This window comes from Hemibagrus wyckioides, linkage group LG06 (genome assembly GCF_019097595.1).
Source record: "Hemibagrus wyckioides isolate EC202008001 linkage group LG06, SWU_Hwy_1.0, whole genome shotgun sequence".
Classification (NCBI taxonomy): domain Eukaryota; kingdom Metazoa; phylum Chordata; class Actinopteri; order Siluriformes; family Bagridae; genus Hemibagrus; species Hemibagrus wyckioides.
In genome coordinates this window covers 33,137,441-33,161,245 of record NC_080715.1, presented here as the reverse complement: position 1 = coordinate 33,161,245, position 23,805 = coordinate 33,137,441, and the positions used below count along the sequence as shown (strand labels likewise).

Below are 23,805 nucleotides of genomic sequence, written 5' to 3'. Positions count from 1 at the left end.
TGAAGAAGAAATATTATTAGGGCAGAAGGAGCTGAGGTCCAGTATCACAGAAATATGGAAGAGTTTTATATTAAGGCTGTGTTGAGGCAGGGCAGTTGGGTCATTTCCTTCTGCCAAGTGCATTTTATGAGTTATCAATCTGGGTCTGATGAAGGATGTTATACTGCATTAGCTGCACTGAACTGCTGGTGATGGAGATACACTATATTGCCGAAAGTTTTGGGACATCTGCCTTTACATGCACATGAATGTAATATGGAGTTGTCCCACCCTTTGCAGCTAATGCAAAGAGTTCCCACAAAGAGCATGAAATTGTCCAAAATGTCTTGGTATGAAGCTGAAGCATTAAGAGTTCCTTTCACTGGAACTAAGGGGCCGAGCCCAAGCCCTGAAAAACAACATCTGAACTCAATGATGTGGAGGGGTGTCCCAAAACTTAAAAACTATAAAAACTTTATATACTACATATATAGTATATATATTATATTCGACCAGTTTGGATTACTGGATGTTTCATATTTATAGATTTCTTAACTGGAAGTCATCTCTTTAAATGCTCTGAATTTATATATCTGTGATTTTCTTGGTCTCATTCTTTGAGTAAGATTCTTTCTTGATGATGTTAGTAATTATTTGTCCCAGTATTTACTCATCTTTGGATTCATGTTGAAAATATAAAAAGTTTATTGTTGATGAAGAGGAGAAAAAATAATCTGGGATTTCAGCTGATTTATACAGAGCACTTTAGGAGATATTTATATAATTAAACAAATGACAAGTTTTATATCTTTATTGTAAACATGGAAATGTAAACATGTTCAGTCCTTTAATTAAACTGTTCTTGATGACTAACCATGTTTACACTTTAAGACTCAGTATCCCAGTTTCATTTATTTAGAGACAGGGGCTTGGATTTGAGGAATAAAATAAATAAAACACACTCACAGTTACCGATAATGTGGCTTTATCTTTGCACTGTTGATCTTGTAAAATATGTGACTCTTTCACTTGTAAGTCAGAAACTTAAATATAGAAAGCTTAAATATAATACACTGAGACACTATTTTATTAACTAAAACACAGTTTACTGAAAGTTTACAACTGTTTTGAATTATAACCAAAATTTCCAGCCCTGGCATTTAACTAGTGACCTCAGTACCTCTACACTACCTGGATATTGGAATCAATTCAAAAGAATTGACTTTACGCGTTAACCAGTCCATTTAGACCTAAACTATTTCTCCAAACATTTGTAGATTCTAAAAAAAGTAAGAATTTTGTAAAGATGTAATAAATTAAGATATTTGGAAGGATATGGACAGTTTTCTTTGTTGGTTAGAGTGATTACAGCATGCCTCGGAGTTAAATTACAATCAACTCATCTGACCTTTTGCTTAATTTCACAGCTTTGTTAATTCCCCTGTTGTTCTCACTGTTATTTATTTCTTGTGACATTGTTTGTCTTACCCCATCCTCGTACCTCCAACCCTCTCCCCTCCTCCTCTCCTCTCCTCTCCTCTCCTCTCCACTCCACACCACTCTTTTCTCCTCTCCGATCCCTTCTTTTCCTTTTCTCTCCTCTGCTGCCAAGTGAAGGCAGATTTGGGTGAAGAAGACAGCTGGAGCTCTATCAGTCTTCAGTCTACAGACTTCTGCCTTCTTTCTTGTGTGGACTCTGATAACACTGACTGAGAGAAATTGACCACTGAGGATTAAATCTCACGTTTAACCCTTAAGCTGATTTTTAAAGACCAATTATCTAAAATGCGAGTCTTTGCACTTGTGCTTTTGACCTTCTGCTCCACTGGAACATGCTCCGGGGAGGATAATAAGTGTCCTGATGGATGTGAATGCACTGATTGGAAAGGTTTTTATGTTTCGTGTACAGATATTGCTTCCTTGCCCTTATTTCCTGGGAACACAGAAACACTGTGAGTATGCTGCTTCATCTTTATTCACTTTTTCCCCTACCGTTTATATATAGGTTATGCATCATTACATCCATGTATCATGTATATTTCTCACAAAACATGTTTTATTTATCTTTATTCAGGTCAGATTTGAAAAGTAATATAGCTTATCTGATGTCTTTACCTCTGGAACATAACATAAAGCAGGCTCTGTAATTATAGTCAGTCATATTATGGAGATTTATTTTGATAATTAGCGTAAATAAATCAGAGTTGTTTATGTCTGGTGTATAATGTACAGTATACTGTGTGTGTCCTGAGACGTCGCTCATTTGTTTGTCATTCTGTAGTGGACTTTTATTTTCTTCTTTTACTCATTTGAGTTACAAAATGGCTTCAACTGTATCAAAACAGTTTGTGGAAACAGAAAACAGTAAGTGTTTGGTTTGGAGATATTAATTTAATTATTTAATTAATTATTAATGTAATTTTTTGCAACCAGTTTAATTATTTGGAGGTTAACTTAATATCGTGTTTAGACCTGTGTATTATAGTGAACACTGTGGTGATGTTTCTCCTGATAACTAGCCTGGGAAATTTTGCTGGTTGTAGCCGGTCACCTAGTCTCACCTAGTCAGACTGGCCAGGTTTGAAAGGAGTTTTGGTCATTTTTAGACAGGTTCTAACTGGTCAGGTTTAAAAGCCTTAGATCACCTTAGATCCAGAAAGGGCTGGTTGGATCAGGATTTCTTTTGGACCAAACAGAAGCTGCACCTTTTAATCAGCTGATCTGAGCTTTTAACAGACTATCAAACTATCGGCTGCTTGGTTGAAATAAAAACCTGCGTCCACTCTGTCCATCTCTGGCTTGGTTCTAGCTGGTCAGATTATTTGTAGTTAGAAAGTGAAAATAGTTAGAAAGGCTGTCAGATTTATCACTGGCCTGAATGATTGACACTGATTACAGTTATCACTTTTCCTGTCTCATTCCTTTTAAAACGCCATAAAATACATATCTCACATAACATGACAATGATACTGAACATTGAATGTCCTGAATGAGCTTTCCCAGTTTGGTTTTTGTGCACGCAGATGATCAGGACTTACAGCCGGGAATTACTCTCTGATATTAGAACTGATTAAATTATCCTGAAGATTTCTCAACATCTTTTTGAGAATTATTGAGTTTCAAACTCTCATGAGCTTTTTAACAGTTTTATGAATACAGGACAAAAAAAATAAATCCTAGGACTCGTTCCTTCAAGTAGGTTTTTACGTATATGTTATACAAATTAACTAAACTTGGAGTATTATTATTATTATTATTATTATTATTATTATTATTATTATAAATATAACAATAAGGATATATTAATAAAAATCTAAAGAAAAACTATAGAATGATCATTAGAGCTGCCACTGGGTGGCGCTTGGTTTACGCAAACATCTTTAACTCAGAACTGGTTTCCTGAATCTTCTCAAACCTTCACATGTCACATCTGAGGAAGTTTGCAGGGTTTGTGGTTATAGTTATTATGGGCTGTGGGGTGATGAGTTAAGTTTAGGTTAAAGTTTAACAGACAGGTTGAACATTTTAGGTTAAACGCTACCTTCTCCTAGGGACGATAGCAAGATACAGAATGTAGCGTCTCACTCAAATCTTTAATGTTTTTGAAGCATTTCTCTTGATATTTGTCTTGTGTTAATTCCAGTTGAGAAGGTAGAGTGAAAGATAAAAAACACAACACAAGAATTTTTTGTTATAATAATAAAGTGCTATTTTAATTAGCTCAGTAATTTTACTCAGATTTATGATAATTTGCATAATACAATAAATATGCTGTTTGAACAGCGGAGCTTATGTTACTTAAATAGCTGCAGAAATTTGTGGTCACCTACAAGGGCACTATATTGCCAAAATTTTTGGGACACTCCTCCAAATAATTGAATTCAGGTGTTGTTTTTCAGGGGTTGGGCTCAGCCCCTTAGTTCCAGTGAAAGGAACTCTTAACGCTTCAGCTTCATACCAAGACATTTTGGACAATTTCTTGCTCCCAACATTGTGGGAACAGTTTGGGGATGACCCCTTCCTGTTCCAACATGACTGCACACCAGTACACAAAGCAAGGTCCATAAAGACATGGATGAGCGAGTTTGGTGTGGAGGAACTTGACTGGCCTGCACCTCAACCCCATAGAACACCTTGATATAACACCTTGGATGAATTAGAGTGGAGACTGTGAGCCAGGCCTCCTCGTCCAACATCAGTGCCTGACCTCACAAATGCACTTCTAGAGGAATGGTCAAAAATTCCCATAAACACACTCCTAAACCTTGTGGAAAGCCTTCAAAGAAGAGTTGAAGCTGTTATAGCTGCAAAGGGCGGGACAACTCCATATTACATTCATGTGCTTGTGAAGGCAAACGTCCCAAAACATTTGGCAATATAGTGTATTTTTAAATCCTTTTTCTCCAGAACCATAACGCCAAGTTGAAATTGTGTTGTTTGTCTACATGCTTTATTATTATCCCATTCGTTTCACCTTTAATTTTGTCACCTACTGACCAATACTACTGCAAAGTGTGGAGGAAGAAACAAGATGAAAGTGTACAAGATTAATGAAATATCTCTGTGGTATCAGTTGGATCTCTTTCTTCATTCATTATTCCTTATTCATTATTTCTGATTTATTTTTCCTTTCAGACGTCTTTATGAAACGAGACTGAGCTCTGTTCCTCCAGACGCATTCGCCAACATGGAGAACGTCTCATTAATGTGGGTGAAGTCATTCAGTCACACAGTATTGATTAATGTCGGTCAGTCTGCTGTTCAGAATCAAAGCTGAGTGATTTTCTCTCTAACCTTTTGCTGGTGTAATTAATTCTGCATTTCAGACTCATGTTTTAGGATTAGCTTCAGTGTTGAGTTACTGAGACAAAACATAACATTACCTTGAGAGAGATTTAATTCAGTTCAATTCTATATATAATGCTTTTAACAATGGACACAAAGCAGCTTTATAGAAATCCAGATATAGAATTAAATTATTAAGAATAAAATTTATCTCTAATGAGAGAGTCAGAGGTGATGGTGGTGATGAAGAAGAAACCTGGAAAGAAACTAGATTGAAACCTCATTATCATCTGGGTGAGACTAGAAAGTGGGATTATAAATTATTACAAAACACAGAGAGCGGGATTATAAATCATTATAAACACAGAGAATTGGGATTATAAATCATTATAAACACAGAGAGTGGGATTATAAATCATTATAAACACAGAGAGTGGGATTATAAATCATTACTTTTAACTCTTTTTCTTTTCAGTTATCTCTCAGGTGACGTCACATTAAGAAGTTTAGAGAAAAATTCATTTTTCAACCTGAAGAAAATTACACATATGTAAGTCGAAGATGATTTTTTTTGATGGAATGTGTAAGAAGGATAAATTTAGTGCATTCATTATATTCCATATTTCATTATGTCATAATATCAAACATTCCTGATGATTATGTTATTGAAGTGTTTAATTAAATGTATTCTATTATTTACACCCTGTTGGTTTGACATCACCAATAATTATATCTTTCCAGGTTTTGATTACATAAATAAACATAAATAAACTATATGGCCAAAAGTTTTGGGACATCTGCCTTTACATGCACATGAATGTAATATGGAGTTGTCCTGCCCTTTGCAGCTATAACAGCTTCAACTCTTCTGGGAAGGCTTTCCACAAGGTTTAGGAGTGTGTTTATGGGAATCTTTGACCATTCCTCTAGAAGCACATTTGTGAGGTCAGACACTGATGTTGGACGAGAAGGTCTGGCTTACAGTCTCTGCTCTAATTCATCCCAAAGGTGTTCTATTGGGTTGAGGTCAGGTCTCTGTGCAGGCCAGTCAAGTTCCTCCTTCATAAACCTTTGGAAAAATAGTGTATCTTTATTATTATTATTATTCCCAACCTTTCTGCTTTCATTAGATTCTTGCTTGTGCAGAAAAAAGGGACGGACTAATGGACTCTCTGTCCCCGGGCAGACTCTCTGTCCCTGATCACTGGACCCCACAGTCTTCAAACAGAATACAGGGACTCACCATGTCAGGAGCTACTGGGACAGTTCCCCGTCAGACCATCAGAAGGAGTGCTGGCAGGACATTCATCATAGCCTGCTTTTTATTTCTGTAGTCCCCACGTGTGTTGTGCCACACTCTTCCTATTGTTCCACTTTCACCTGTTCCCCATTTACCCTAATGTTTTGTCCTATATATACCATCCCTTTTGGATCTAGTTTTGTCAGTCATTGTCGTTGTTTGGTTGTTGTTCAGTCAGACTCTAACATTCCCAGGTTCCCATGTTATTGTTACATTTTGTTAATCAGTGTATTTATGCAGTGTTTTGTTTTAGTTTGGTTAATAAGCAGTGCTTTTCAGCTTCGATCCCGGCTTCAGGCGGTGTATTCCAAACGTTACACACCAACATATTTAGAAGAAGAACTGAGGTCACAAAGCCTTTTTTTATCGTCACATATATATTACAGCACAGTGGAATTATTTTCTTCGCCTATCTCAGATGAGGAAGTTGGGGTCAAAGCACTGGGGCAGCTATGATACAGCGCCCCTGGAGGGGAAGGGGGGTGAGGGTTAAGGGCCTTGCTCAATTTCCCAACAGTGGAGCTTGGTGGTGCTGGGGCTTGAACCCCAATCCTCCAATCAACAACCCATTAATCGACATACATGAATCAAGTTGTTTTCTTTTTGTTTCCTCACAGAGAAATAAGAAACACCAGAAGTCTGACGAATATCGATCCTGAAGCTTTCAAAGATCTACCGAAGTTAAAATACTTGTGAGAAAGTTTATTATTTTATTATAATTATTCACAAATGAGTGAATAGAGTGTTCTATTTTTAATCCATACCTTTTATTTGTATAGCATTTTACCATCAGACCTTATCTCAAAGCAGCTTTATAGAAGTCCATTTGTAGAGAAAGATCCCTAATGAGCAAGCCAGAGGTGAGATTGGCTTCGACAAAGTCACACAATGTTGCTGGAAAAAAGATTCATAGTCCTGAAGCTTGTTTAGCTACTTTAATATCCCAGCTGTGATAAGTGGAAACTTTACCTGCTATGGCTGCTTTGGCTGTTAACTGACTTGCTATCACTACTTAATAAGGTAGAGACCATGGGAACTTCCCTGTCTATGCAAAAACTGGACCATTGGGTGGTGAGCAACATCTGGAAGAGTGGAAGTCAGACCACTTCTGTAATATCACTCGATGAGAAGCATCTCCTCTGCATATGAGAGTGATCTTTTGGTTATTTCTGGCATATGTTATCCAGGTGTTTAATCACTGTTCCCTGGGCAGGTGAGTGAGCTGTGTTAGGACAGTAGTTTACATATGTGGCCATTGTTGTATGAACACCAGATTTACTTATCACTCTGAATCAACACCAATCCCAATGAGACTTGGTGAGAAAGTTCCTGGGAATTTAGTAAATACTACATTATACCATGTGACTTTGTGGAAGTTTTCAAGAACCTGAGAACAAGAAGGTAATGAAATGTGTCATTTTTAAAGGAAGGTTTTTACTGTATAGTGATTTTGGGGCTTCATTTATGCACAAGCAGAGCAGTGGAATGTGTGGGATTTATCAGTGTCTGTTGTGTAAAGTTGTGTGTACGCACTTGTAATAAAAGGCAGTGTCCGTATACACATTGGTGCTTCTCTTATGTGTTTTGTTATTGTTCCAGAGGTTTGTTCAACACTGGACTCTCCATCTTTCCTGCTCTGACCAAGATCCACTCTGATGAATCTTCATTCATGCTGTGAGCAAACTTCTGTTAATACAAACGGAAAGTTTACAAAACTTTTGGATTTTCTTTGCTAATACACAATAATATCACAATTGATCTTATCTAGAGAAATTTTTTTTGTCATTTTTTGTCTTTTTTATTGAAGAGAAATTACTGATAATATTTACATCACTGAAATTCCTGCAAATGCATTCCAAGGCATTACCAATGACATGCTAACAGTGTAAGTACAAATATTTTCCCTTTTTATTTAAAGTGTAAAATTATTGATATATTTAATTAGATAATTATATATATAAATATTGAATTAAATAATATTGATTCTTGAAATACTGAATATATAGCAGCTTGATTAATTCCTCAATTCATTATTCTTTTACCTATTATTATTATTATTATTATTAATATTATTATTATTATTATTATTATTATTATTATTTTGAGTTAATTAATTCTTATACAGGGTTTTGGCTGTTTATTGCAGCAGAAAGAGTCATTATACTGGTTTACTGGTTAACAATGCAGTATATTTATACTTCAGTTGCACTAGTGTGTTTTTAAATCAAAGATTTACAGATTATGTCACTTTTGTCCTGTGTTGCTTTTTGTCCATCAGGATGTTATACAGTAATGGCTTTACTAAAATCCAACACCATGCCTTCAACGGGACAAAACTAGATGCCATGTAAGGCTTCTTCTTTATATCTGTAGAGCAAACATGAAATTATTTTATAAAGGTCTAAACACTTGATGATTTACTAAGATATTAAATCACCTTATTAATATGTGTTTGTATATGGATTAAGTGCACATGAAAAAAGAACACGTTATCAGATATCTGAAAGAGTCTGACTAAGGAATATAAGAGAATAAACCTGACCACACTGATAATTATGTGTGTAATTTTTCACTGATTAAATGCTTGGGTGCTATATGAGAATTTGACTAAATACTTAAATGCTAAATAGGAACGTTTTGTTCATGGGGTTAGATTTGTGTGAATGAATCCTCTGTTAAAATACTACTGCTGTGGAGGTGTGAAGGTGTGGAGATGTGGAGGTGTTAATGTGTGAAGGTATAAACATCTGTATGTTTTAAGGCGTGGAGGTGTGGTAAAGGAGGGTCTCTGATATTATCAATAAATTATTATGAAATAATGATCTAAAGGTGATTTACATTACATTCAGAATTCTGTTTGTTGAGTTAGTGTTAAATATGATGCTTATGAGGCTTTTGACAATTTTCACTTTTTCACTATTTCACCACAGATAAAAAATATTTATATTCTAAGCATTTACAATCCTGTCCTCTGTAGATATCTTCACCGAAACAAACAACTAACAGATCTGAGTAAAGACATGTTTGCAGAAACCATTAGTGGTCCAGTGCTGCTGTGAGTACGTCTTATTCTTTTCTTGTTCAATCAGAGGGAAGAATTCCATTCACAAGCTATACCTAACTTTTCCAGTCTGTCGGAATTGTCCTTGTGTTTTTTTATTGTATTTTTTATTATTTGTTATTGTGTTTTGAACTTCTTGCCCACCGTAGTTTCCCACCATAGTTGCCCACCTGCAGCTGCTTTTTCTATTACAGCCACATCAGTTAATGCAGCATTTAGTGCAGCTAGGCTTCAAGGCAAGCTTTCTCAAACTAAATTTCCATTTCTTCCATTAAACAGTCAACTCTTTTCTTGGCTTCTTCAGCTGCTGTGATGCAGATCAGTGACACAGCAGATGAAAGATTCTGCTGAATATAAAGAAACAGACCACAGTATGCCCCCCTTGTGAAGTTTTGTGTGAAATCTTCTTGTTTTATTTTTTGGCAGTGACGTATCCGATTCGGCCGTTACCTCTCTTCCAGCAAGAGGACTGGAGTCACTCCGGGAACTCAGCGCTCGGAATGTTTGGGCCCTTAAAAAGCTTCCACCAATCAAAACCTTCAGACATCTGATTGGTGCTGATATGACATATCCTAGTCACTGCTGTGCATTCAAGAACCTTAAGAAAAAGAAAGGGTTTGTAGAGATAATTGATAAGCTTGTCTTACAAAGTTCATGATTTTAAATTAAACTAAAAATCTACCACTTAATGTAAGAAGTGAAAATGTCTTGGCCTTTATACATCACAACTGATTACACTATATTGCCAAAAGTATTGGGACACCTATTTCATGCTCTTTGTGGGAACAGTTTGGGGATGACTCCTTCCTGTTCCAACATGACTGAACACCAGTGCATAATGCAAGCTCCATAAAGACATGGATGAGCGAGTGGTGTGGAGGAACTTGACTGGCCTGCACAGTTGAGTCCTGACCTCAACCCCATAGAACACCTTTGGGATGAACCTTTGTGACCACCCAGTACTGCTGCTGTCTGCATCTTGGTCACTATTGCACAGTACACACTTCACTTTATATAATTTTGTAATAATTTTGTCCTGCTGCTGTCTGCATCTTGGACACTATTGCACTACACTCTATTCACTTTACACTTTATATAATTTTATAATTTTACATAACTTTGCATCACTGCTGTTGTATTTTACACTTCCTGTATGTACATTTTACACTTTTACACATATACATATTCTATCTTATTTTATATACATATTATATATACATACCCTACTTTATTTGTATTTATTCTATTTTATTCTATTTTTATTCTATTATATTTTTTGCTTACTGTGAACTTGTTTTTATATTTTTATATTTTAGTATAATTTGTATTCTTATTTTTTATATTTCGTATTTTTGTATTTTATTTTTATATTTTTTATCCTGTCTTTTGTCCTGTCCTTATTCCTTTTCCTTTTCCTTTTCCTAGGGTCATAACAGTCGTGTAAGCATTTCACTGCACATCATACTGTGTACGATTATGTATGTGACTAATAAAATTGAATTTGAATTTGAATTTGAATTAGAGCGGAGACTGAGAGCCAGACCTTCTTGTCCAACATCAGTGTCTGACCTCACAAATGCGCTTCTAGTGGAATGGTCAAAAAGTCCCATAAACACACTCCTAAACCTTATACTTGCAAAGGGCGGGACAACTCCATATTACATTCATGTGCATGTAAAGGCAGATGTCCCAATACTTTTGCCAATATAGTGTATTTAAAAGTTTAACTCAGACACAGATTCATTTTGTCTGTCATTCTTTGATGAATAAGGGTCATTATTTGTCTGCAGTGGTAGAGTGTAATTCAATTATATTTCCCTATTTTACTTATGGGAAACTCTTATCTGATAAACATTTGGAATATTTTGTCTTCAGTTTCAAAGAACTATTTAATTCTTTCTAACACAGAAACCCTTCTTCTATCCACAATAGCTACCTGGAATACATCATTTGTAACCTGACTGCAGTTCATGGCCAACACCACAGAAGATCAGTGGATGCATTTACAGTCCAAGCTGTCATGGATTCTATAGACACAAAAGACATGAGTGAGCTCCTGCATAGAAACACCTATGACCACCATGATTTGCTAAGTAGTCTACATTATCATGACTTTCTTGATGGGCATGCTGAGCATGATTTGGGCTTTGGGGACACACTGAAGAATCCTCAGGCAGCCACCAGCCAGGACTTTGACAGTCATTATGACTATATTATATGTGAGGATGGAGAAGCTGTGACATGCTCTCCAGCTCCTGATGACTTCAACCCCTGTGAGGACATCATCGGTTTCAGCTTCCTGAGAGTGTCTGTCTGGTTTGTTAGTTTGTTGGCTGTACTTGGAAATTTGGTGGTTCTCTTTGTGCTGCTCACCAGTCATTATAAATTGTCTGTCTCCCGGTTCCTTATGTGCCACCTAGCATTTGCTGACTTCTGCATGGGCATCTATCTGCTTCTCATTGCCTCAGTGGACCTTTACACGCAGTCAGAATATTACAATCATGCCATAGACTGGCAGACAGGATCATGGTGCACCTTTGCTGGATTTATCTCCATCTTTGCAAGTGAGTTGTCAGTTTATACACTGACCACAATCACTCTGGAGCGCTGGCACGCAATCAATTTTGCAATGCATTTAGATCGTAAGCTGCGTTTGTCTCATGCCTCTGCTGTCATGCTCGGTGGTTGGCTCTTATGCCTCCTGCTTGCCCTTATGCCAGTGTTGGGTGTGAGCAGTTACCAAAAGGTTAGCATATGCTTGCCCATGAGCACTCAGAACCTTTTGGACCAAGTTTACATTCTATTTATGTTAGTTCTCAACATTGTGGCCTTTGTGGTCATCTGTGCCTGCTACATTAGGATCTACTGTGCAGTGCGCAACCCCACTTACACCTCATCCAGCAAAGATAGCAGTATTGCTAAGCGCATGGCTGTGCTAATATTCACTGACTTCCTCTGCATTGCACCAATCTCCTTCTACGCCATATCGGCTGCGCTGGATCATCCTCTAATAACTATTTCAAACTCCAAGATCCTGCTTGTGCTCTTCTACCCACTGAACTCCTGTGCTAATCCTTTTCTCTATGCTATATTTACCAAAGCCTTTCAGGGAGATGTGTTTATCTTGCTCAGCAAGATTGGCCTGTGTGAGCAACGGGCTCAACTGTTTCGAGGCCAAACTGTCTCCACAAAAGCAAGTAGTGGAGACTCAAACAGACGTGGAGTAAAAATAAAAATGCTAACCCGATGGAATGTTCTGGCCACTGCTACCTGTCACCAACATGGACACTAACACATCAGGAGGCAGGAAAACTACTGCCAATCAATCCAAGCACATTCATGGAATGACTGCAACTGGGATATTTTCTTAAACCAGATGTTTAATTATATAAATCTGGTAAGAGGGCTTTTTGTGGTAGATAGTCTGATTAGGATGATCACACATGCTGTGACTGTTGCATGAATGTGCACACCATTAGATTTGTTTCATTTCTACAGAGAAAATAGGCTTGAATATGGATAATGGCAGTTAATGGATATGATTTCAAACAGCTAAATAACAGGCATTCATTTTGACATATCTCAGAAACCTAAATAATTATAAGCCATTGCACATACTTGTATGATTTGCAGAACTAGATATGAAACATAAGACAGAGAGATTTTATTTTATTTAATTTAGTGAGGCTCCATTATCTCAGTGTGAAGGAGGGAATGAGCCTGGGAGAAGGAGGGATGTTAAACTGATTTCCTGGGAAAACACTGAATTCTACAGTTTCTCTTCCATGATGCAGTTGTATCTACATGAACAAAACATTAACGTTAGTTCTTGTATGTTCTGAACTGCTTGATGAACGGTAATTTTTTTTTCAAGAGACAATTTCTTGGCAATAACTGTAAATATTTAATAACATTTTGGCTGATTAATTACATTCTGATATTTTGCTTGTGCCCCAGACAAATGTTCTCTTATAATTATGAAATACTCTGATAATTCCATAATATGAATAAACACGTACATACATTTTGGGTCTAATTATAATGATGTAGGTCTAATTACATGTGTGTTTCCATCTGAAACCCCATTTTAGCACAGACACAATAGAATTCTTCAGTGGTTATGTTCTCTCACATTTTATATGTTTATAACAACCGTATACAAAACCTGTAGCAAATGTTTTATGGTTCTTTAATATTTATTATTCTGATTGAAGATAAATAGCTGACTTCATGTTAAATGTTAACTAAATACACCTGATTTACTTATTTACTTACTTATTTTACTTTGAGCAAATAAAAGAAATCCTCCCAGTCATGCTACTGTAGCTGAAGGGATATTTCACACCAGTTCCAACATGACTGCACACCAGGCCACAAAGCAAGCTCCATAAAGACATGGATGAGCAAGTGTGGTGTGGAGGAACGTGACTGACCTGCACAGAGTCCTGACCTCAACCCCATAGAATACCTTTGGGATGAATTAGAGCGGAGACTGCGAGCCAGGTCTTCTCATCCAACATCAGTGCCTGACCTCACAAATGTGCTTCTAGAGGAATGGTCAAAAATTCCCATAGACACACTCCGAAAGCTTGTGGAAAGCCTTTCCAGAAGAGTTGAAGCTGTTATAGCTGAAAGGGGCGGGACAACTCCATATTACATTCATGTGCATGTAAAGGCAGACGTCCGAAAACATTTGGCATTATAGTATATATCCCTACATTAATATATCTCCTGGATTTTGAGCTGATAATAATAAATAAAAACCTGCACACTTGTGTAACACCACGACCCATTATGCCCCCTCCAAAGCACCAGAGGGAACCCTCACACAAGCATTGAAACATTTCCAGGTCAAGGTCACTTCTGGGTCAAGGACATTTCTGGGGTTCCACGGACATGTAAGTGGCGTGCACACCGATATTGGTGTGAAGTATATTCCCTAGTGTTCATACCAAGCCTTTGTATTGTTGTGATTTACTTACCAGTGCATGACCTTGTTTTGTTCCTTCATCGACTACTGAGGCCTTAACTCCCTCACAGTATGCTACTCGTTCCAACTCCCACTGGTCCCGGCAGCCCTAGAACAGCATTGGGAAGCATGTGTTTCTTCCAAACTGGACTTTAGGAGTGCATCTAACCTCATTTGAAATAAAGAGAGAGACTAATGGAATACCACCTTCCCCACCACCAGGGGGCACTAGGAATACTTGGTAATGCCGTATTCGCTAACCAATGCACCAGCTGTATTCCAAGCCTTTGTAAACAAAATATTCAAGGACATAATCAACAGCTATGTAACATTATACATCGACGATATTCTCAACAACCCTAGATGATGTCCAGGAGGAATTGTAACACTGGCTCAAGGGGCCAAACACCCATTTCAGGTGAACTGTTTACTGACCATAAGAGCTTTGAGTACATAAAAAATGGTAAGCGCCTCAACCCACGCCAAGCGTGCTCTGTTCTTTACCTGTTTCCAATTCATGGTGACCTATCGACCAGGGACAAAGAACAGCAAGGCAGCTATAAGATGTCCTCTCATGCCGCCATGACCATGTGCACCAACCCACGTGCCCAGAACTAATCCTGCCCCCATCCACTGTACTCACTCTGGTTCATTGGGACCTTATGGAGGAAGTGCGACACGGCCAACAGTCTGAGCCCCTACCGCCGGAGTGTTTTCCCTCCAAACAATATGTGCCCACCGACCTGTGAACTTGAGTGATTCAATGGGTCCACACTGCACCCAGTTCATGCCATCCAGGTATCCAGAGAACCACATCCCTGCTCCAAAATGCTTTCTGGTGGCTCTCACTGGTCATGGATTTAATTACAGATCTCCCTAACTCCAAAGGGTACACTGTGGTTGCTACTGACCAGTTCTCCAAAGCCTGTCATCCCATACCTCTGAAAGGCCTGGCCACTGCCATGCAAACTGTCAAGGCATTGTTCCACCAGGTGTTTAGAGTTTGTGGCCTCCTGGAGGACTTTGCTTTGAACCTCAAGCTCCCTGCTGCAAACTGAGTCCCCACTTCACTTTTAGAATTATCCGACATGTCAACTCCGTCACTTACCGGCTTCAACTTTCATCTTCCGATAACATCTCTCCCACATTCCACGTCTCCTCCTCAGACCTGTGCACACACTCCCCAACCAAGGAAACACTGATGCAGAACCCCCTCCAAACCTCTAGAGGGAACCCTCACCTGAGTATTGAACCACTTCCGGATCTAGGTCTGATTTCTCTCAAGATTTCTTCCTCATCTTGTTTCTGGGAGCTTCCAGTCTTGCTTATTATGGATAAATTTATCATTAATATTCTATTGTATATTTATATAAAATTGTTTTGTGAAAATTTCATGTTAAAAGCAATATTCATATAAAATTGTACTGATTTAAATTAAATTGTATCCTAGGATGCCCTGAAAAAATATACTTTATATGAGATATACTTTGTATGAATTCTAGTAAGTAATGTTAGAAGTTGTTAAATAAATATAGAAGAAAGTACGTAAAAATATTCCAGGGTTCGAGAATGAGTCAACAATGTACAAACCCTGTTACAATTCATTTATTACAGAAATACTGGGGCTGAGACTCTGGGTCTGCGTTTTTCCAGCACTGATGGCAGTCCTGAAGTCTTCTTTAAACATACAAATCACTAGATATACGTCATACACACAAATTAGCTTTAACCAAAGAAGCTCATAGAAGATTTGCGAATTTTAAAAGACTTGGTAGATTACACACACATGTAGAGGGCAAAATAATAGAAACCCATGATAATGTATTATTATAAACAAGGGACTAATAAAGGGCTGATGCACCCTTTTCCAGGAGAACTTTAAACCTTCTGGGAAAGCTGTCCTATGACTCCTGAATGTGTTTGTAGTGGGTCCATTCTTTAAGAAGTTGTTTGAGGGAGGAAGGAGATGTAGCTCTACTTCAGAACATCAGAAAGGTTCAGTCATGTTTATTCTCCTAATTTAAAGCCATGGAAGGTGCTCTATCACATCCTGGTGTTCCTCAACCAGTTCTTGAATAATTCTTACAGTATGAAGAAGGGAATTATAACCCCATACAACTCACCTGTGCAGCTATGTTTTATAATATCTATCATCTCATTAAGCTAAAAAATATAATGTCATTATGTCATGCAGAAAAAAAAGCTATTCATCCATTTATTTCCATTTATTTATAGTCCAGAATGCAGCACTGGGTCTTTACTGGAGCCAGAAAGTTTCATCAGATCACCATTATAAAGTACTGACTGCACTATTATGATCAATCCTTAAAAGGCAAATACTGATTTCTCATGTACAAGTGAGAATTGCTGCAGTTGCTAGAAACACAGCAGATTTACAAGATTATAAATGTAAGTACTGTGATAGAGTGTGTGTCTGTGAATGGGCTCCTCACAATGGACAAACCCTGTTCCAGTTCATTTATTAAGAAAATTTACAGACAGAGACTCAGCTCACCATCTGCGTGTTCTTTAAACATTTTCTGAATACTAGACAAACATCGTATATGCAAATAAGCTTTAACCAAAGAAGCTGAATTTTTAATAACTTGGTCAACCTAGTACACACTTATATTATAAATCTGTTACTTGTGAGGCAATAAAGCAATTCAATTCAATTCAATTCAATTTTATTTGTATAGCGCTTTTAACAAAGAGCATTGTCTCATAAGCAGCTTTACAAAAGAAACAACATAAGAAAACAACAAACATATAAACAGACAAACAGTCCTAGATGTTATCCCAAGTGAGCAAGCCTGAGGTGACTGAGGCGACTGTGGCAAGGAAAAACTCCCTTAGATGGTATGAGGAAGAAACCTTGAGAGGAACCAGACTCAAAAGGGAACCCATCCTCATTTGGGTGACTGATCCTTGTGGGACCCCGTATTTCACTGGCACTACACTGGACAGTTCTCCATTTAAATCTACAAAGTGGTATCGATCAGACAGGTAGGATCTAAACCATTTTAATGCCTGTCCCTGCATACCTATGTGATTTTGTAAGCAATCTATGAGAATATTATGATCTATAGTGTCGAATAGATCAAGCAGGACTAAAATGGAGATGCAGCATTGGTCCGATGCTAAAAGTCATTTGTGATTTTAACTAGTGCAGTTTCTGTACTATGATGGGGCCTAAAACCTGACTGAAATTCTTTAAGGATATTGTTTTCCTGTAGGAAGGAGCACAACTGAGCTGACACCACTTTTTTCTAGTATTTTTGAAATAAATGGAAGGTTTGAAATAGGTCTGTAATTTGATAATTCATTAGGGTCTAGTTTCTTAAAAAGAGGCTTAATAACTGCTAACTTGAGAGATTTTGAGACATGACCTAGATATAACGAGGAATTAATAATATTGAGAAGAGGCTCTCCAGCTGCATGTATCACTTCTTTCAGCAATCTAGTTGGAATTGGATCTAACAAACACGTTGTTGATTTAGCCGTGGTGTTAAGTTTAAATAGCTCTTCCTGCCCTATATTGGTAAAGCATTGTAGCCTTAAATGTGGAGTTTTAGGCTGGTCTAGATCACCGGATGCTGTCAAAGGTTGAAAATCCAATATTTTGTTCCTAATACTATCAGTTTTTTCAGTGAAGAAATTCAGAAAGTCCTCACTATTAAACTGTGTTGAAATACTCTCTCCAGAAATCTGATGTTTTGTTAGTCTAGCCCAGGGGTGTCCAAACTTTTTGCAAAGAGGGCGAAAATGTGTGGGGCCGACCATTCAGCCTGACATTTTGTGAACCATTAAAATTAAATGCACTATGCAATGAACTATTTTATGAAATTTTTATTACAAATGGCATACTTTTCATTTCTTCACACAGAACACAAATAAATCTAAACACGTTTTTACCAAAATCACTCTGCTTTTCATATTTGAAGACCACATAAAATTAAGAAAAAGTCTGTCTGGAAAAAAAAAAACTTTCGGGAAGATTAAGCATATCTAGGTTAATTTGAAACATTACATATTATTCACTATTAAATGCTTACTGTAAACTTCTAAATTCAAGACATGTGTACAAGAAAATAACACAGTTATCTTATTCAGAAGTACAAAAAACTTTCATTTTTCAATTGACCATCAAAAATCAAAAAAACAAAATATGTTATTTGATTTTGAATCGGATATCAAAAATGAAAAAGGCTGTGTTTTTCATTATTTCAATTTTAGACTCGGATCAAAAATACGAAATGGAAAAACAGGCTGCCGGACGTGTACTTTTTGGTATTTGAAGTTTCTTTTTATAAACAGAAACAAAAAAAAACAGTTAAAAACAGTGTTAAAAACTGGTGTACCTTGTGGGGGTTTCCAAGTAGATTATTTTGGTACTAGTTTTGGGTCACAGGGTCACATGACCTAGAAGCTATTGAAGGAATACTGATTGAATTCATACTATCTATTAATTAAATTATTATTAGTAATTTAACAAAAGCAGCATGCAATGACGCATGGCATATGTATGTTTAAGAAGAAATTAGAATAACTGGGGCACCTAGCCAGGTAAGTAACAGTACCACATTTCAGTCGTACAGAAATTTGTCGACGGTCCCTAAAATACCGCTTCCGAGTGTGTGTATAAGTAACTTCACCGCTGTAGAACACTGCACGCTGCCACAAATGAAAGAAGAAGAGATACGGCCGGTTTTAGACAAAGAAAATGCATCTGTTTTTCCATGCTATAGAACTTTCTTTATTTAAAGTATAAATGAGGAAAAAAAATCAAGTGTAATTTTAAAAAGGTGTCTGACGTTTTCAACACATAATTAAAAAACGATTTCATTTTGTTTTGTTTTTTTGTTTCTGTTTATAAAAAGAAACTTCAAATACCAAAAAGTACACGGACCGAATTTGATTTTAATATTTAATTTGTCGGGTTTACGAGACCCGGTTTGATTGTCAGTTGAAAAACAAAAGAACAAATGATACATGGATTGAAAAGACTTTCAAGATTGATCATCACAAAAAAATCAATTCACTGAGATTTTAGAATTTATTCATCCCAGAAGACTAAACAAATAACTTGCCTGCACTAATGTGAAGGGTGATACTGAGATCTCGACTGCAGTAAATAGGTCAGGTCTGGCTCAAAAACATGTGGCTTTGATGCCCAAGATGTCACGCAGGTGAGAGTGCGGCCACAGGTCTACTGCCATCTTAATATATAAAATAGCTTTTTTGTATGCGTGTATTTTATACTGTGGTCAACAGTGCTGGCGGGCTGCTTATTATTGATTTTATGACAAAGGCTGCGGGCAGGTGGGAATTTGAACATGGGCCGCAATTGGCCCCCGGGCCGGGCTTTGGACATGTCTGGTCTAGCTACTGTACTGAGCAATGAGCATTGCTGTTATTGTAATTGTAATATTTCACTTAAATATTTATTACACCCTAAAGCCTGTATAAAATGACGTCTTTAAGAATAAATCATGTCAGAAATTATAATTCATCTGTTTAAACTATGTTTAGTTCTGGGTGCAGCAACTCCTCTGGCTTTTCTCTTGCACCAGAGAAATACTTGTCAATGCAGTCACAATTTTTATAGCTTATATTTAAAAACAACTATTAGATACTTATTGACCTGGACCATGGTTACAGTTCAGTATAATGAGCTCTTCTTTGTGCTGTATAAGTTTAATCATGAAAACTGAACTTTATCCTTCTGTCTCAAATTTACACACTAAAGACAACTTGAAAAACATTTCGTTTTCTGTTGTTGTTTTTTCCAGTTTGTCTCTGATTTACAATCTCAAAAGGGAGGTAGAGGTTTGCATTTAGTCATCAAGTCTAAAAGAAGAAAAATAGTAACCCAGTTAGCCAGACACTACAGAACGTCTCTGAAAGACACTGAGATCTATAAAAGCTACAACACTGAGAGTTTACCTCCTTCACATTTCAGGTATGTTTCAGTTATTCACTGAAATATTTCAGTTATTTCCTAACACTTAATAAGAGAAATGGTTTATAGAGCTTGACTTGAGGGATAATAATGTTTGTATTTGTGGTCTTTAGAGCAGAGCTGTACAGATATCTTTACACCAGCAGGTGATTACAGTTAAAAAGATAATCATGGATCAAGGTTTAAAAAAAAAGAAGAAAAAAGACTAGACCAAAGAATCAGATCCACTGATAAATTTACATTAGATAGTCTAATGTTGTGTGATATTTCTTTATTTATATAAAACATTGAAATTTGAGTTTAAAATCTAAAAGTATTTAAAAGGAAATTTTTAGAAGGTCTGACTACTCACAGGACAGAGAGTGATACTAAGCTGCACTCCCTTATTCACTAACATATTTCTAGTTATTAAATTACATAAATAGTTTCTTAGTTCAGCATTTTATTATTATTTTATTCTACTTATCCTATTTAACATGTGACTCTTAAGAAAACTTCATGAACATCATGAGATGTTGCAAATGCAAATTTAAATATAAATGCAAAACTTTAATTCTAAAAATGGACTGCTGCCATCTGTGCTTTGCTGAACCAATAGGTCATATAATATATAAAATATATAAATTATCTTGAGAAGATTCATGATTTAAATAGATGATTCTCTGTGACAAAATAAAGTATTTTGCTGTTATAACCTGCAATGACGGAGATACTGAATCCTGTTCCACCTTACACCTATAAAGGAAGAATAATGCCATTAATTCATTTAGATTTACATTTACATTTCTGGCATTTGGCAGACTGTCTTATCCAGAATGATGTACAAGAGTGCTTTGAAATCTCTATCAGTGAATACATTAACACTGGTTCAGTAGGTTTGGAGACCATCAGCCTAAAAACTGAGTTGGGAGGATTTGTTTTATACATACACCAATAAAACAAACAGGGAAAATAAGATCTAGTTTATTAGCTCCCAGAAGCCTATGGATGAGCAGCAGTGGGATGATGTGGGAGAACTTAGGCAGGTTGAAAACAAGTCACTCAGCTGCATTTTGGATCATTTGCAGTGGACGAATTGTGTTCAGAGGTAGACTTTAGAGTAGAGAGCTGCAGTAGTCCAGTCTTGAAGTGACCAGAAAAACACATGAGCAGCCTGTGTGGATAAAAACATCTGAATCATTCTGATGACAGTTGATTGCCCATGGTTACCCCAAGGTTGTGAGCAGTGGCCGGAGGAGAGATCATGGAGTTGTTCAGAGATATCGCAAGATGCTGACCTGGGGATGACCAGCAGTTCAGTTTTGTTGAGATTGAGTTTCAGCTGATGAGCCATCATCCACGATGAGATGTCCACCAGACACCTCTGTACTGATTCAAGTTTAACTGCAGACAATCATGTGTAGTGACGTGATAATTAACACTTTTACTGAAGTCACTGTTTTTAATCACAATTATTATTTCTTAGTGAGTTTCAACACATCAGTGATGGAGAGGCATCTGTTCATACTCCTGATTTTCACAGGTGAGATCAGTGTGTGTGTGTGTGTGTGTGTGTTGGTGATGACTTCACCTGGTTTACAGAAAGGAAGCACTTTCAGTAATCTCCTCCAACAGAAATTACAATATTTATAGTCACAGCACATAAAGATATATCACGTTTATGTTTAAACAACATGTTTTCCACCAAAGAAAATGATTAAGAAAAATATCCTTCATACTAATAAGTTACAATGTAAATGAATGCAAATGAAAATTTCACACTGATCTAACATAAAATAAAACCTTTAAAACTCTCCTCCTCAGGAGTCGTCCCTCTTGTCCTGTCTGTCCCTCGTGAGTACTACCTGATCCAGCAGGGGAAAACATGGAATGATGCTCAGGCTTACTGTCAAGCTAAACTGACTGATCTGGCTATCATCAAGACCAGTGAAGACATGGTTCAACTTCAGAATGTAGCACAGAAACAACAATTCACTTCCAGTGCTTGGATTGGACTGTACAATAACATTAACAGCTGGACCTGGTCCCTGGGATATCAACCACTGGGAATTATGAGAGCGTGGGGTTTAATGCAGCCTGACAACTGGCTGGGAAATCAGGCGTGTGCTGCGATAACTTCAAGTGGTTGGAATGATCTGCCATGTGTTAATCTATACCCATTTGTGTGCTATGATGGTAAGATACATATGTTTTAATTTTTTCGGTAAAGACGCCTGTCTGATTAAAACATTGTAGACCGTGTGCTCGCAGTGTTCTCATTAAACTTTACTGTGCTCTCTAATAGAATAAAATGTAGTTTATATTGTAACTTGTTTAACAGAAGACATTTAACTTATAGTTGTTTTTATTCTCACAGACACTAAAACTGGAAATCAGAGGTACATTTACATCTATCACAGTATGACATGGTTTGATGCTCAAGCTTACTGCAGATTGCATCACACTGATCTGGCCAGTGCTAGAGATGCAACAGAAAACTCAACTATAGCAGGACTGACCTCTGGCTACACTTGGTTTGGTCTGTTCAGAGACACCTGGAGGTGGACAGACCAAACCAGCTTCTATACCATCAACTGGATGACTGGAAAACCTGATAATGCTCTGGGGAATGAAATCTGTGGTTATTTAAATAACAATCAGGCTGCTGATGCACAGTGCTCAGACTTTCTTCTGTTACTCAGGTGAGATAAAGATTCATTCATTCGAAATAAATTAAAACATTTAAAATTTCCAATTCATTTTGTCTTGCTGTTTGTGTTTGTTTGTCTTTACATTTCTATATCCAGTCATCAGAAGACAAATCATCAAGGTGAAGGTTCGGTCCAGTCAGGATGTGAATAATCCTGCAGTAAAGGAGGCCATGTTGGAGCAGGTGAGTCTCATCCTCCTGAAGACTCCACTTATAACTTACATCCTCCTTCTCATTACTGCAGAACCTGAGTCTTCATCAAGCTCTGACTCTGACACACTGTACTGTAATCATAGTCTGACTGTTGTGGTCAGTTTCTGTACCATTTGTATAGCATTTTCACAGGAGATTAGTGTCACTATTCTGCATTATTTAGTAATAAAATTTTATTCTGTTCTTTAGATCAATCAGAAACTGAAGGATCATGGGATGTCAGTGAGAATCACAGTGAAATGGAGAGAGCAACCAGATGGAAAGGTGTTTCACAAGGAGAAAGAATATAACAGTACAGGATAAAAAAAACCCTCTAAATCTAAGCAAAGTCTGAAATTGTGTAATTCTGTAGTGCTTAAGGCATCACCAGAGGGAGTAATGTGTTCGCTCTGAGAACTTTCTGAGGTGTAGTTCACTATTATGATGGGAAAAAACTAGGTTACAGTTCCTTTCTATGGAATATTTTTATATTTTCATTTAGCTGTCTAGAATCGATCGGCTGTGTTTGAGATTTTTTTTCGGTTTTGGGATCTTTCTGTAATTTACCTGTCCCGAGTGCTCTAAAATGAGCGTTCTGTATTTTCCTTAATTTCCTCCTAGTTGAGATCTGTTATAAAGTGGAAAAGGCTCGTCGCAGTGCAAACGTTTACCTATGTCATAGATTCAAGTTTAATGATAATGAGCAACTTGTTCATACTTAAAGAATGCCTGTACATTTTCAACAGTTGATAATGTATGTAGAACAATGAATTATTCAAGAATAATAAAATAAATGCCAGTGTCTGAGTATCAGGTTGTGTTATAGTATCCCAACCAATTCCATCAAAATATATAAACAACCATGATT

The 23,805-nt window shown here is 37.0% G+C and overlaps 1 protein-coding gene across 1 annotated transcript; it reads left to right on the top strand.

Moving 5' to 3' along the window:
- The first annotated feature begins 1,764 nt into the window (after positions 1-1,764).
- On the top strand, positions 1,765-12,417 carry tshr (thyroid stimulating hormone receptor). Its single transcript, XM_058392743.1, has 10 exons — positions 1,765-1,931; positions 4,615-4,686; positions 5,240-5,314; positions 6,682-6,756; positions 7,664-7,738; positions 7,872-7,949; positions 8,343-8,411; positions 9,042-9,119; positions 9,552-9,740; positions 11,058-12,417. The coding sequence occupies exons 1-10, from the start codon at positions 1,765-1,767 to the stop codon at positions 12,415-12,417; spliced, it is 2,238 nt and encodes a 745-aa protein (XP_058248726.1).
- The last annotated feature ends 11,388 nt before the right edge of the window (positions 12,418-23,805 follow it).

What these genes read in the sequence shown, in the direction of transcription:
- tshr (XM_058392743.1), top strand. Translation starts at nt 1,765, where the DNA reads ATGCGAGTCTTTGCACTTGTGCTTTTGACCTTCTGCTCCACTGGAACA. An exon ending in CTACCGAAGTTAAAATACTT is followed by an intron (nt 6,757 to 7,663) that starts GTGAGAAAGTTT and finishes TTATTGTTCCAG; the next exon opens with AGGTTTGTTCAACACTGGAC. An exon ending in AACCTTAAGAAAAAGAAAGG is followed by an intron (nt 9,741 to 11,057) that starts GTTTGTAGAGAT and finishes TATCCACAATAG; the next exon opens with CTACCTGGAATACATCATTT.